This window comes from Anopheles aquasalis, chromosome 2 (genome assembly GCF_943734665.1).
Source record: "Anopheles aquasalis chromosome 2, idAnoAquaMG_Q_19, whole genome shotgun sequence".
Classification (NCBI taxonomy): Eukaryota; Metazoa; Arthropoda; class Insecta; order Diptera; family Culicidae; genus Anopheles; species Anopheles aquasalis.
This window is the reverse complement of record NC_064877.1, coordinates 24,648,456-24,664,144: the sequence shown is the minus strand read 5'-3', so window position 1 is coordinate 24,664,144 and position 15,689 is coordinate 24,648,456. Positions and strand designations below refer to the sequence as shown.

At 45.7% G+C, this 15,689-nt stretch overlaps 3 protein-coding genes across 4 annotated transcripts; 2 read left to right on the top strand and 1 right to left on the bottom strand.

Moving 5' to 3' along the window:
- Positions 1-4,767: 4,767 nt before the first annotated feature.
- LOC126570259 (RNA polymerase II-associated protein 1) lies at positions 4,768-13,396 on the bottom strand. Of its 2 annotated transcripts, none has more exons than XM_050227876.1 (7): positions 11,460-13,396; positions 11,308-11,390; positions 7,019-7,280; positions 6,716-6,864; positions 5,899-6,622; positions 5,133-5,720; positions 4,768-5,058 (listed from the first exon to the last, which is right to left on the bottom strand). In XM_050227876.1, exons 1-7 carry the CDS (start codon positions 13,362-13,364, stop codon positions 4,870-4,872), a joined length of 3,900 nt encoding a protein of 1,299 aa, XP_050083833.1. In that variant the 5' UTR covers positions 13,365-13,396; the 3' UTR covers positions 4,768-4,869. The 2 variants fall into 2 exon arrangements, with proteins under 2 accessions (XP_050083833.1, XP_050083834.1); XM_050227877.1 differs by having other exon boundaries at positions 5,133-5,717.
- LOC126570260 (general odorant-binding protein 69a-like) lies at positions 8,461-10,691 on the top strand. The gene is made up of 3 exons (XM_050227878.1): positions 8,461-8,668; positions 10,102-10,378; positions 10,449-10,691. Exons 1-3 carry the CDS (start codon positions 8,609-8,611, stop codon positions 10,547-10,549), a joined length of 438 nt encoding a protein of 145 aa, XP_050083835.1. The 5' UTR covers positions 8,461-8,608; the 3' UTR covers positions 10,550-10,691.
- Positions 13,397-13,597: 201 nt separating the features above from the next.
- Positions 13,598-15,571, top strand: LOC126570184 (mitochondrial nicotinamide adenine dinucleotide transporter SLC25A51). The gene is made up of 3 exons (XM_050227749.1): positions 13,598-14,632; positions 14,700-14,829; positions 14,916-15,571. Exons 1-3 carry the CDS (start codon positions 14,160-14,162, stop codon positions 15,198-15,200), a joined length of 888 nt encoding a protein of 295 aa, XP_050083706.1. The 5' UTR covers positions 13,598-14,159; the 3' UTR covers positions 15,201-15,571.
- The last annotated feature ends 118 nt before the right edge of the window (positions 15,572-15,689 follow it).

Below are 15,689 nucleotides of genomic sequence, written 5' to 3'. Positions count from 1 at the left end.
CAGGACTCAAGCACAGGGTGGCGAGGATGACGACGGCGACCTGAAACCCGTTCATTTGAGTCTCATCCGGTATTTTATGGGTTCCGATCCCAGGGGCAGGGTGTGTGCGCATGGTTCGCAGTTCGCTTTTGGCGCCAGCTGGCAGACGCCGCGAATTAGCGTGGCAGCGATTGTAAGCCCTCCATTCAAAACTCGGCAGCACATACCGCTCCTCGTGCACGATCACGAGACTAACGCGATCTGGCGGATCAGCGAAGCGGACGCACCATTGGGTGATGCCAGCATGCCGATTATGACGTCTCTGCATGAATACATCTTCGCGCGCCTCGCGTTCGCGTCTCGCGATTTGCGTTGTTTGCTTCTTCTTGGAGTCGGTGTGTAGCTCACCTTCCTCCACGGTTGTGAATCAGTCTCGGTGGTGAAGTGGCACCACAAGAAGCACGTGCAAACGTGACACCTTCTTCCATCGATGGTGAGTACGATGGTGAGAGGAGGAGGATGTCTATATGAATTAATTATATCCTCTCTCTGTCGTCATATCTCTGCTCACTCCCGATGCGTAGTGAATCATTAGTTGGGCAAAGTCCGTAAATGGAGGATAACTACCAGTGGATGAGGAGATCGATGGACGCCTAAATTGCGGGGTTGGGCAACAACTACTTCCGCCGAGAAATCGATCCTTTTCGGGTGCTTTAGTGGTCACATATTTTAGGGAACATTTTCTTAAGGAATGTATGAATGGATTATATTTTTCCATAGATGTTAGAGAAGAATAAAAGAATGCCTTATTTGTTTAATCTGACTCGTAAAATGGGCTCACACTAAGATCATACAATTTTAGTTGGTTTTATTGCGGGATTTGCTGGAACTGTATTTATTGTACTGTACACGATGAATCATTATACATAGTGAGTATGATAAAAATAATATGCAAAAATCATTCGTTTCAAATTTTATTAATTAAACATACCAAAAGTAGCTATGAAATATTAAATAAACATTTGAGATACTTCTGGAAGCATAACTTTGCTTTGTCGTTTGAACCGAAATTTAGAAGACTACTTTTTTAACAGTCAACCGTGATGCAATAATCAAACGACATAATCGACAAATAAACAACAAATAGTCCTTGTGCTATCTTTATTCATACATTACTGTCTGATTTCCTCTCAAACATAAAACTAAACCAAGCATAAGATTCGGCTTGTGAGCAATGTGCGGCTGTAGTCGAAAAAGTCACCTTGTCAAAGTCCTCATTATCCAACCAATGAAGAAGCTCTTGTGATAAGAGCAAAGTTTAAAGCGTCGAAATTCTTGCCGTCAAAATATACCCCAGGGTAGCAGCTACGACATAATTGAAGTTGAAGTACATAATTGCATTTTACTTGCCTACCTTATCTGTTTTTTTTTCAGTGGCTCGCCAAGGCTGAAGCGACGATGGCTAATTCCTCCGTCGCTGGTCATACAATAAGAGGATGTCGTGTAACTTACCTTATGGCAGCTGTCTAGGGCATTCGTCGGTAGCAAACGGTCGGCTATAAAGGCGCGCGTAAGCAAAGTGAAAGATTAGAACCGCGGTCCGTGCTTGTAAATGTTGTTTAGATTTTATAAAATAATAAAGACTCATTATCAATGATTTATTGATGCTGTATACTGGACAAAATCATAAAAGCATGAGCTGGCGGAACATTCAATGCCCTGGCACGTCCACAACGCCACGAGAAAGAGCCTTGACCTTGTCATTTTGTTTCATTTTTTGTGTGCTTGTGTCTACTGATATCTTATGCTGCTTTCCGTTTTATTCTTTTTCAGTATGCACGTTGTACATAAAAAAAACACTGGACATTGCATATTGCTGTTTGTTCCCGCGTAACCAGCATAATAAATCCAGCATCAAAGCGCCATTCGCGTCTTTTTCATACGCGAAACTTCAACGTCATACCGCCCTGATTTTTTGTAACTAATTCTATCCTTTGTAAATAATTGTCTGTTCTTGCTATAGCCATCTTCCGGCTGGCTGGGCCAGCAAAAGCACAATATTAAAAGTGCAAACAGCGCAGGCAGACGCATCATGTTCCAACGCATCGCTTTTTCGGTTCGGTGCTCCTTCAGTTCCGATTAGTGGACGTATGAAGCGTTCATCTGTGTTCACAGGGAAATCTCCAGCATCTCCGGCTGGCCAGGAAGCTGTTCTTAAAGCACCGCTATTTTCGGGACGCTGAGAGCGTAAGATGACTCCTTCATTGAGCGGAAATTAAACGAAAAAAAAAAACAAACCATTCCACCTCGCGCACGTGCGGCGTGGTCAAGCACGTTGTTGGATTGTTTGAACGAGGTCGCCGCAAGCACGTGACTTCATTGTTTCGTCAAGACAAACGAAAGTGGTAACATATTCTGGGAAAGCCGATATCTTAATACGGCCTGCAAACCACGGCTGATGACGGGTGCCGGTTGCGGTTACTAAACCAACAGGAATGCGACCCCAAAAACCAGCCACGCTGCGGATAATAAATTAGTGACGACCGTGCGTACGGATGCCATGTTCGGAGGATATTAAGTCATAGAACAGCGACGGTCGATGGCCTTCGGTGGAGCAAATGGAAGCAGATGAGTTCCCGGATGGGTTCATAATAAATTCAGGCCAGTCCTGTTTCACTCAAAACCGCACAACTGAATACGAATCCACTTGCCTCACGCACCCGCATATACCTCTCCGGAAATGAGCTTTTGGAGATACAAGCAAAACAGAATGGTAGAAAATGGTCACCTTACTACAATAGTGTGTTGGAATCTCTATCGGTTAGGATGTGAACATCAGATTTTCTTCATTTAGCCCTTGTTGTTTTATAAAACAATTGGAAACAATAGGAAAATTATCTTTTATTAATTATTTCTTTATTTAAATAGAAATGAAAACAAAGAAAGAACAAAAGAGAAAAAAAAACTGACCATATTAAATCATATAAATACATACCGAAAGTAATCGATATCTGATCGTTGTTCCAACAGCATTCAGTTGACTTCTGTTGGCGTTGTCAGCCGTTCTTGTCTAGAACATCGCACCCCATTACGGCAAACGAAGATGATGTTGTCGAAGACACTTACAATCCATAGTTACAGTACGCCGCTACGAGTAGGCGCTGCAATGTACCATGATCTGTTCTCCATTCATTAGACACTTAACCCTCTTAACTCGTCACACCTGACCTATGCGATCTTTTAAGTCATCCCGCCTTTCGTTACACGCTCGTGCCAGGGTGTGCCTGCTCGCTCGCTCGCTCGCTACCGTATGGTGTCGAACCGTTTCGTTTAGGTCCATTTGAAGATGCTTACCAGACAGACGTAAGCGCCAATTGACGTTAATGAATTGCTCAAACGGGTGAAGCGGTTGACGGCTGCACTGTGTGTCGGCCGTGCCAGTGACACCGAACAAGCTAACCGATTGGGAATATGTCTGCTCATTAGACGGGTAATTATCCATAATGGCGCTTGATTGATTATTCGACGGCTCAATCAGCATAAGGCGTGATGGCGCGTATCGCGCGCAAGGCACATTAGCAAGTGGAAGGATATCGACTGTAAAATCTAGCTAACACCTATTACGCCATACTACGCTTTCTCGGCAAATCCGCATTTATGATAATCATGTTAGATGAACCGCACCGTACATCCTTCAAATGTCCCCCAGGGCAAACACAGTCCCTAAAAATCAAACATTTACATTAACTTCTGCTGCTTACCGATGGATTCACATTTCCGTACTCTCGGAAACCCCGGTTGGAGAAGATGCTTCAGAAATACTTCTAGCCGTACAGTAAGCTCATCGGGATTACGGATATTTTTCTTCCAAAATGCGTCTCTACCTAGCCCCTTTAACGTATCTGTTTTGTTTCATTTTCCGATGCTCGCCTCCTTCCACTCTCTTGTCTGGCTTTTCGAATGAGATGGCGCCAAAAAACCCTGCGAGCGGAACCAGAAAGAAGGCACTAGTGGCGTAAAATAAGGGAATGTAACACTTGAGGTGACAACGAGTTTTAACGCTACGGTGCACCCGATTCGCCAGCAAAACCGCGAGATTACGGGCATACCGTATCAAGCCCTTAAAGCCCTGTGCCCAGATTTCCACGAAGAAGTCACTCATCCGGAAGATGGCTCTGGCTGGTGCCTTCGGGCATTCCTCGGCGTTTTGTTTTTCTTTTGTCACTTCGTTTCTGCTTACTCCTGATTGCCATCCAAGTTTCATCTTTTGGAACGCCACAACGAACTTCACGCCTCCATGCGCTTTTGGTGTATGCGTGCGTGGTGGCCATGTGCTCGATGCCGTACCTTTGGTGCCCTGCGCTGAATGAGAGCAGAGTGCCGTATGTGGTTGCGTTTATCGCTGTTCCGCGGATTTCCTTTTTCTTTCGTACAACAAATCTCGAAGAAAAGTTCCATTTTATTAAAAGTACCAAAGGTCTTCGCTCCTTCCACATGGTTGGAGTAGGAAGGTGCAGCATGGTCGCACCATAATGGTTGATTCACAGGTTCCCTTACCTGTGCGGGGGAGCGAGTGCGGATAAAGTTACAGCGAAAACGAACAATAAAAAGTCTCCGAACAGTTAACCCTACTGGAGGTTGGTTTAGCTAGACGCGAGTAGAGAACACGTGATCTCAGAGCAAGAGTGCAACACCCGGTTCTATTGAGATAACCATGGGAAACTGCGTTTAGGTTAGCGGAAGGAGTTTCTTTCGTTTTGTTTTATCATTTCTGTTCTGTTTGCCGTGTTGATTTCAATTGATTTTATTACAAACGTGACGCCTTCTCTCACACATGAATGGTCTGCAACAGTCTCGTGATTAACACTTCGGGTCAGTTGTTCACGTAGCTTACTTTGATTCGCCCACCGGATCATTCGCCTTTGGACGTCTTCGAAATGCCTCCACATGATGGCTAGCCACCTGATGTGGTATCGATCCCACCCGCAGCAGGTTGGAGTTCAGCGCTTGACCGTAGGATCGCAACAGTACCGTATCGGTTTCCTCTGGTGTAAGATAAGCATCAAGTTGATCGAAAAGCTGGTCGAAAGACATGTAAAGATAAAAGAAGTAAGATCAACTTGCCGTGCTGCGAAGTTCTATTCTGCTCTTACCTCTTCGGCGCCGCAGGTGATGAAACGTAAAACGGCGACGTACTCCGACCAAACCATATTCCTCCAGCGCACCTCGTACTTCTGTGCCAGTGGTGCCATCAGTAAACTACCAAATCCGGCGTGCCCGTAGCTGGAGCTCTGAAAAATATCTAACGCCAGCAGATAGAGAGCATAAAAGCTTTTCTTGTTTTCCATCCTTGCCGCTTCAAAATTGAACACAGATAGGCGTGGGTTAGCCATGCGCGTTTCGGTACGCAGTGCTGCAATCCGTCTATCAATCAGTGGGGTGAAATCCGGTTGAAGAAATTTCGAATCAGGACCGAGGAAGGCCGCTATCAGGTACATCAACCGTTCAGTGCAATCTGCCAAATCGATACCGACCGCTTCGACGAGTTCAGTAAATCGAAGCGCCATATCCAAAATGTTTGCTTCGTTGAACAGGGCCATCTCCTTCCTGCTATTATTGGAGCCTTTTTCTAGCTTCTCGACCATCAAGTACAGCGGGCTGTATGGCCAGGTACGTGCTAGCAGTGGTTTCTTCCATTCAGCCATCGTAAATTCGTTGCCGTGATCCCTTGGTGACATCTTCTAAGTGAAACACACAAAATAAAAGAACCACTAATTAGACGCATGTTTCAAACTGAAATAACTTCTTCAACTGAATAGCTACTAATGTATTAGGGAAATGAAATACGATACATCGCCGAGCCTGTGCGCGAACAGTTTTTTCGTTATGCAACAAGCATTTCCGTGACCACTATCTTACCTCACTATTCGCCATATTGCTTTCGGCGAGCAACGTGTAGCTCAGCTTCCATCGATGTAGATCCGCCTGAGAAACGGATGGACAATCCGCTGGTCCATTGTTACCGTAGTAACGTTTCACGAAAATAATACCATCAAAAAGCTTTAGCAACTCTTGGTAGAACGCTTCACTCAACGTGAAGGTTACGAAGAATGCTAGTCGAAGCAACAATTCATCGTTGGTGCTGGTCGCTTCCTTAACAACCGAATCTACCTGTGACGGCACGTCTCGTCTGGGGTCAGCTCGTGTCTCGCGGACCATTAGCTGTAGCACATCCAGTACGTACCGCAACTCGATGGTCTGTCGAAACCAATTGCAAATGGACGCAGCATCACCGTCATCTCCGTCAACGGAAGCAGTTGGCAATTGTTTCATTTGCTCCGTTTTTGTGCTGCTTGATGAAAACGATGCCAACCGAGCGATGTACTGCGAATGAGAAGCATTTCTCCAGAAGTGATTTTGCAATTCACCGGCCAATCCGGCCGATAACGCCAAGCCCGGTGGGTCGGTATCGAGCTCCAGTAATAGATGCAGCAAGCCGTGAAGCAGGAAGATTGGGTACGTTCGTGTTACGATGAGCGTGGGAATGCTTTGATGTTGGTGCAGCTGTACAGCGCCAAGCGATGGTAGCGCCGGAATACGATGCGTTTGTCCATCCAGCTGCTTCAGGATCAATGAGTCGGTTCTAAGGAGAAGACAAAAAAAGATTAATTCGAGCCCTTTTGAACGGAAACGGTGCATAAACAAGCGTCCGATTAGTTCGGACGCTAGTGCTCACCCTAGTGTTGCTATGATTGCTTGAAATCGTTCACTTCGCATGAACGGTACAAGGTAGCGTTCCAGGAACGTTTCAAACGCTTTTTCGTCTAGCAGGCGCATCTTTTTCGTGGTCCACAAGCATCCACCCAGAAGCAGCTTTTGTGAAAACTGTGCAGTGCAAAAGAATAATCGAGAAAAGCGTGATGCGCTGGTTATCTTGAAATGCTCACCTTCAGCACAGTGCATCCGGTCATTGCTGAGGTTAACCAGCTACGCTGGGTCAAGATGACCGCATACTTATCATCGTTATCATCGTGCTTACTTCGTTAGCTCCGGTTCGCAGCGCCACGGTGAACCATTTCGAGAAGCAGGCGAACAGTTTGTCACAAAGTTGCCGGTGCCGAGTGCGTTCGTTGGACAGCTGAGCTGGGTCAGCACTGCTGGTCGAGTCCCGCTGCAATCCGGGACCAATTAGGGCTAACAAGGCGACACCATGCTGTCGGAAGATGAATGGTCCACTTTCGTCGAAAACGAGATACTGGTAGTGCCACTCGATCAAGTAGCATAATGCCGGCCACAGTTCGCTGTCGGTGCAAAATGGAACGAAAAAAAAGTGATAAAAATTATGAAAAGCTCTCCATTCGCACCTTTCCGAAATATCAATCAATTTCCATTTCCTCGGTTTTCTGACATTTATTTCCATTCGCCAAGCTGGTGTACAAATATTCCAGCAGCTGCTGGTCGAAGCGGAAAAAAGCGCAAAAGTACAACGCAACACGCAGTAGAACAGTAACGACCACGTCATGAATAACAGTATGAGTTAACTATTCACAGACTGGGATAAATTGAATTTTACGGAAGTCTATTGATCACGATGGATTATATAAAACTAGCTCATTTATGTGCAGTATTGCTCAGAGTCAGTGGAAGTATTATGCAAAAAATAAAATGAGCATCTCCCTTTCGCGGTTGTTACTGTTACACCAGTGTGAATTAAATGTTTAAACTGTTACTAAAATGTTGTAGTTTTCTCAATAAATGCCACTCAAAGTGCGCAAACGCTTTTTATTTTTCCTGCTTTTGATGCGTTGATGGTTTTTTTGCATTCTTTTCAATTTACGTAACACATGGATGGATGCACAGATACTGGTTTTTGCACTCCTAAAACATTCGTTAAAAATGAGGAACCTATATTCTTCTAATCTTTCTGTTTCATTGAATTCGAATTGAGTCAAGTAATAGCTTGACACAGACTAGATTAATTGTGTGGTGTTTCCTAGCCCCTCTTCCACACCGAAAAACGGTCTCACGATGAGTTGCGCTGTTGCAGAAGAGTTTTAATAATCGAAGACTAGCAACATTTTCATTATACCTAAAACTCAACTACTAATGGCCATCGCAAGCATTTGCAGATAAGAAAACATACATGTTAAATGAGTAGATCGAATATAATTACTAGCTTCTTCAAGCATCACACACATCATGCATTGCGTAACCACGTCGTATTCTAATCATCCACCGAGGCCCATTGATCATTGCGCAAAGAGGCATCGAAGCGGAAACCTCATCATTTGTATACTTATCTTTGATGATTTGCAGATCAGCGACCCCTTCTATTAGTCAAGAACTCAGAGCCATGGAACCAGAAAAGCCCACACCACATACCACGTAGGGGGAGACACCACAAATTGCATTCAAAGTATTCGAGAAATAGTTCCTTAAAAGCTACTTCAAACCATGCCCAAGGGATCAGTTCTAACAGAAGCCTAGTGGAAACATATTGGCTGTGAATTGAGATCGATTCAATGAAGACGTTAACACGTACGCACAAACAACAGCGATAACTTACGATTTCCACTGAGAGCGGTCGCAAGAAGGAATTCAGCTCGGTTTATATCAGAACTGACGAACGATGCAGCAACAATACCAAGCAGTTTTACTAGTGGCGTGCTGTTTCCTCGCCTACTCGAACGTAAGTATGTCACTTCAGAGATTTCCCGGTTCTCGGGAATTCGGTCGTTCATTTGCATACGTAATGTGTCCCTTACCAGCCAAAGGACACAAAGCAAAGTATGCAGTGCGAAAGTTTGCCAACCTTCCCCCCCCCCGGAGCGGTTATGGTCCTTCGCAACACATCAAACATTTCTACCAAAGAAGCCTCACAGAGCGGAAAAGCGAATTTGATTTTCCACAGCCTCTCGGTTTGGTTGTTTCCATCGAGGTGCTCTAAAGCATAGGCGTGAATGTCGCGGAACGTGTGTATTAAAATCGAAATATCGCTGGAACGATACTCCTGGAATCCCTGTGGTGTGCTTCAAAGTGGCAGCGTTCGGAGAAAACTTTGCCGAACAGCATCATGCCCTAGTCCAGTGTCCCATGTGTTTGGTTGACTGACTTTTACCCAACACACGAGACGACCGAGGACAAAGTTTACAATTTACTCTTGTTGTTGGGCGCTCGAAAAACCTTCGCTTTTTCCTGGAATTGGGCAACCGTTTCAACCGACGAATTACGCTCATTGAAATCGTATGCTATCGCCAGTCCCAGGAGTAACGAACAGGAGTTTTCAGAGGACTTCTGATGGACAAACGACCTTTTGATTGATTGCGTGGCATCGCTTCGTAGAAAATCACACCATTCGTGCTAATCAGTAAATTTAAAGAGACCTTTTAAGATGGTTCATCGTGCTTACCAACGCCAATGTAAAAATCATCTATTGCAGTAGCGTGAATCGATAAATCGAACACTTGTGATCAATAGAGAAACGAATGACGTTGGTAGTTTGCGTGATTTTGCTTGCTTGCACCAAGGTTACTGGAAAAAAAATCTGCAAAACTTTTGCGTTTACTGTGCCACGTGCTTGTCTAACATGTACGGGGAACAGCTTTCGATCTGCCGTATCGATCGAATAAGTAAGTAAACGGACAACATCCTGGGACAAACTTAGACAGTAAGAGCGCACACCATGGCAATAAGTAGAAGGGGAACTTTTACTTGGAGGAGAAGTGAACACCGAAACGAGGAACAAGAGAGCAAACTTTGTATAATCTTTTTGCATCCTATATTTCTCGGCATAGCACATGCCACGACATGCCGGGTAAAATGTTGGTGAAATTAGTACTTGATGAATGCGTCGTATTGGGGGATCCTTTGAAAAAGTTGACCTTCCCTTGCCTTCCATGAACTGTCCACCGTTTGTGTATCTGTGCAATGAGTTTTTTCTTGCTTGTGCAAATAAAACACTAAAAACCAATCCTCAGGTGACTGTCGATGGGTTTGCTTTGACGAAAAGAACTGGAGAAATCCCGTTCATGGCGAGAAATTTCAATCAAAATCCTTCATTAACTCATCGTTTGAACACAACATACAAACCCCAGTGCCATTTTCTTCCATTTTCTCCCTCAGGCATTTGAAATACCGGAGCGTTATAAAAAACCTGCGAAAATGTTGCATGAAATGTGCGTTGCCGAATCGGGTGCCTCGGAGGAACTGCTGCGACAGTGTCTGGATGGGACGATCCACGACGATGCGGCAGTCCAGTGCTACATTCACTGTCTGTTTGATAAAATCGGAGTCATCGATCCGGAAACGGGACGCATTTTCCTGGACTGGCTGACCGACATGCTACCGAGCGACTTGCAGCAAGCGTTAGCCCATCTAACGCGCGAGTGTGGACACATTGGTAAGGAACATTGGCCGCGGGCATTGTAATACATTTTGCTTGATATTATTTCGTATTGTTTTTGTTTCAGTTACCGAGGACAAATGCAACACCGCATATCAGACGGCCAAATGTTACTTTAGTGCGCATGAGGATGCGATCAAATTTTGCCATCTTTTGATCTTGGATTGACCAAGCCAACCATCACGGAAGTGGTATGCTATCTGTCTTAATTAATACGCATCGTGATGGTGAGATGTCGGGTATGGTTCGGTACAGTTTCCACTTCGGAGAATTTAATTTACTTTCACACCAAAAAGGTAGATGGTTTCAATCGAATGTCAATAAATGGTGGTGACCAGCGAAAAACATGAGCCGCAAAAGCGAATTAAATCTATTTATGCGACCGGTTCCGCGCCCTTCCTCTTTCGTCCTGTGCTCGAGACTCGGGATTGTTGAGGGAGCATCCGAAGTTTTGCTGAACCCGAACTCACTGATAAGTTCAAAGTGGGAATATGATCCGTGAAACACAGAAATTCGATGGTGTCATTGAGTAAACGAAACAATGAATGGATCCCACACATTCGATCGTCATATGGAGCATGTTCCCATGAAAAGATTCCTCTCTCGAATGGGTGAACACATCAGGTTTATTTACTGTCGAACTTGTTATGTTATTATTGGATTGGATATACGCATGTGAAGTTCACGCATTCTAGGAAATCTACCGGAATTATGTGCTCGGGTATTTGGTTTTAGTTGGAAAAAAATAAAGTTTTTTGTCTAATTTTTTGTAAAAGTTTTCATAAAAGTTCGAACCCAATGAAAGTAATTTTTGGCGATATTCTCAATCAAATATCTTGATTTGCTAAAGGGACAATTATTCGAAAATACGAAATTGTTAACAAAGCCATTTTTAAGTTATATTTAAAACAAGGATATTTACGTACCTGTATAGTTCATCGCTCGGTTTGCATTGCAACAGCAGCCGGAAGAAGCGGAAAGATTCAATCTGAACCTGGATCATTTTTATCTAAAGGGAAGATCAATTTTCCTTATCAACTGGAATCCAAATAGTGCACGACAAAACCACACAACTCACATCAATGTCTTTTCTGCAGAAAATGTATCGCTTCACCAAATTGATTGCGTGGTTTCGGGACAGATAGCGTTCGTAGAAATCCCGTCTATAACCGCACAACACACGCAACAGCTTTATAACGATGGCCTGCGGTTGATGATCCACATCGTTTCCCTCTAGCGAGGTAAGATAGTTTCTCACCAACCCACCGATCAGTGCTTCGTTGGAAGCAACCTTCATTGCCATAGCTTCGTTTGTACGAGCCACACGAATCAACAGCTTAACACAGTTAATCACCGTGGCACCTTCCGGTTTCATCGAGAAAAGAATGTAACGTATCCGTTCGAGAATGTTGGTGCGAATCAAACACTCGACCAGATCCGTTTCGGCCAGATGGAAATCGTTCATCGTTTCACGATTGTGTACATCTTCCGGATCGTCATCGGGCAACTCGGCAGTGTACCGAGGGCGATTCATTCGCGGCTGAGCGTAATTGCGCCCTTCCGAGTTGCTTCCTAAGTTTAAGGCACTAAAATCATCCCGCAGTTCCTTTGCTTGCTGTTGACCGTCTTCGCGACCGTGCGTAATGTTGAGAGCCATCTCAGGTTGAACCATTCCGTACTCGGAGTCGAAAATGGTATCCAGAACAATCTCGTCAGTTTCATTGTAGAACAGACTGGCCATGGCACGCGAAGCTACCTCAACGACCGAAGGTGTGTTTTCATCGAGAGCAAAGCGTAGAAAGAAGAACACCTTCGAAACAGGCAGCTCCAGTACGCCGTCGTAGAATCCTTGATTCAAAATGTTTAACAATCCCGCAATGGCCCCCAGCGCGGAGATGCGCTGCTGCAGTACATTGGAGCGAGCTAGGCGAAACAGTTCCTGAAGCGTGTAGCCGGGTCGCTGAGCATCTTCACCATGCAGATACAGTTCTCGATCATCTTTGTCCGTCCCCAATGGTGCTTCGGGAACGTATGGCTGTAAAACACCTTTCCAATCGAAACGAGCTTCGTACGATTCTCCCGGTTTCAACTGCTTAACGCTGCGTTCTACATCTTTTGTCCATTCGAGTTTCTCCGGTTCCAGCACGTTAAAGTTGATCCACTGCTGAGAGCCTTCCTGCTGCAGCACCTCCATCCCAGCGGGAAGAACCTCGGTTTGAGCTATCTTCTGATCGAGCTCCGATCTTCCCGTTAATTGGTTCGATTCCGACGATGCGGTTGGCTTCTTACGGGCCTTCAGGAACTCTACCAACTTGGGATCGAGGGTGCTCAGCAGGAGATTCTGTTCCTCTTGTATCTCCTCTTCGGACATCTTTTGGAGTTTCTGTAAATTTTCCTGATGAATCTCCGAGGCATCCCATCCCTCGAGCAGAGCGCTTCCGCTTGGTTCCTCGAAACGAATAGAACTATTCGGTTTAGAATTTGACTCATTCGTTGCCGAACTATTACCCTTAGCGAGCATTTGAGCGAAGAGACTTTTCTTGGGCTTATCCGACACCGATGCAACGGGATACGCAGTAATGTGCATTGTTATAGGAAAGGAGCTTTCCGGTGCGATCGTTTCCTTAAACTGAAACGATTCCACCGAGACCCGTTCAACGACGCTTCCCATCACAAACGACTTTGCGGGACCCTCTGCAAGCTCCTCACTGGTTGGATCATCTACAGTCGCTCTTTCGCTTTCCGTTTGTTCATTCTGCGGCACTTGGGCCTCTTTCGCGGCTTGCCGTTCCGCTCGGCGACGTGCAAATTCGGATTGCCGGGCTGTTCCAGCCCCAACTGCCGGTGGATGGTCGTCACGCTGCACTCGAACCACCTTGGCAGCCGGTTGAAAGTTTGCATCCCGATTTTGCTCCGCGTAAAATTCTTGCTGCATGCGCAGTATTTCATTCTCGCTGTCCTTATTGGAGGGTCGTTTTATCATTTTATCACTGTTAATCCGACGAGAAGCACAAAAACCATACAACGCGCCCGGTTTTTAAAAAGTAAACAAACTTTGACACTCTCTCGAGGGGTCTTCGGAAGTCTTATGTTTTCACAAAATGGTCCATTTCAATATCAAAAAGTACGACCTTTTGCCAAGAAAATGAACGCACTAAAACGAAACCATTCCACCCCTTGTTTATGCAACTGTCAGCTGTTTGTGACGTCCGCGGAAAAGGGAAAAAGGCAAAACGCGAAATCCGCGAACAAATCGCGATTCTGTAATCAATTTTTATCAGTGATTCAAACAACAGCCAAACAATCTTCTGACCAGACTCGCCTAGAACAATCATCGCCGGGTGGGCACCAGCAGCAGGCGCCTTCGTTCGACAGAAAGGCACGCAAGTGACCCAGACGTGCTCCTTGTTATCAGTAAAAAATCTCCACGGCAAATTACGGCATCCACAAGTCTGTGCTAAACCCGGTGCACACCTGGAAGAGTAGAACGGTAGTGTCCCCGAAAATTACGGGAATTACATAACTGCCAAAAAGGGAAGCACGGCACGCACGGCATCGTGCACGCAACGAGATGGCAGGAACGAACGCAGGCTCGCTTTATCCACGGACTCCAGGTAGCGGGAACGTGAATTTATGCTGACGAGGTGATAGAACCGGACCTCCGAGGCACAAGCATACGCACACACGCATTGAATGCTAGAGATTAGGATTTGCTGTTATTTTATCAACTTCGCTTGTACGCACCAACCCCATTGCCGTGGGAACGCGAGCTACTGTGATGGCAATCATACGCACTACGGAAGAGCTGCATCCCGCGGTCGCAAACAACGGGCCGGTCACGGTACCGATCTTCTGCTGGCGGGAGTTTGCCTGTGGCTGGGGTGCAGCCTTCGTCAACATTACCGTGACCTATCCCATCTACAAGATGATCTTTCGGCAGATGCTGCACGGTGTGAAGCTAACGCAGGCCTTTGGTCAGTTGCGCGGCGAAGGTATGACCTTCCTGTACCGGGGCATATTCCCTCCGTTGGCCCAGAAAACGATCTCACTATCGCTAATGTTCGGTGTGTACGATAGTACGCGGCGGCCACTCGTCGAATACTGTCACGTAAATCCGTACACAGCGAAAACGGTGGCGGGCATAGCGGCCGGTACTGTAGAAGCAGTACTGATGCCCTTCGAAAGGGTTCAAACGCTGCTGGCAGATGCTACCTATCATCAAAAGTATCGGAATACGCAACATGCCTTCAAGTAAGCTCCCTTTCATCTACGATTAGAAGAAGCGATGATACTAATATTTTTTCCTTTCGTTCCGTAGGGTCATTATCGTGGAAAATGGTATTAAAGAGCTGTACCGAGGTTTGGTACCGATTCTGTGGCGTAACGGACCCTCGAATGCAATGTTCTTTGTGCTTCGTGAAGAAGCAAGTAGTCGGCTACCAAAGCGAGTTAGTAGATCCGTCCGCTAGCATTCACCCAAGTATACCGCACTGTCGCACACGCTTTCACTTGCCTTTCCACTGTATCCCGCCAGGTTTCCATCGTTTCCCAGGGGACTCAGGAGTTTGTGGCTGGTGCCTGTATCGGTGCATTTATCAGCACGGTGTTCTATCCTCTGAACGTGCTGAAGGTGACGATGCAGTGTCGTGTCGGTGGACCGTACGACAACATGTGGACTGCCATGCAACAAGTGTACATCAGCCGCGATCGGAAGCTGCGGAACGTCTACAAAGGCGTTAGCATGAACGCATCGCGGGCTTTCCTCAGCTGGGGCATTATGAACACGGCGTACGAACAGCTTAAGAAGGTGTTCTACTAGGTCGGCACCGGATGTGATCCAAGCAGCACGTTCCACGTGGTACCCACTCAACACTAGTCGATAGCATTGCAATGCTAATCTCCACGTTGCCACTCAACCCACGTACCGTTCCGTTTTCATCTTCCGCTCCTATTATCACTGTCATGAGACCCACAATGAGTGTTCCCCGTGTTGCATTTAATGCACATTGCCATTGCCTAGGCTACCAAACCCAGTCTTTTCAGCCGTTGTCGAGCGTCTCGTACGTTGAAGTATTCTGTTTATTCTTGTTGTTTTTTTTTATTCACAAGTCATAGTGTAAATATTGATGAACACATTGTAAATATCTCGCCAATTGATGCATAAACTGCACCTACATCCATGCGCAGTGACATTGTTCAATTTTATTGATGTAGCTGTAGTATTAGCTTAGGTAGCTGAATTTCGTTGAGCTAATGTAGCTAATGAGAAAAGACGATCGCTGACGAAACTGGATGGAACAGTCAGGTG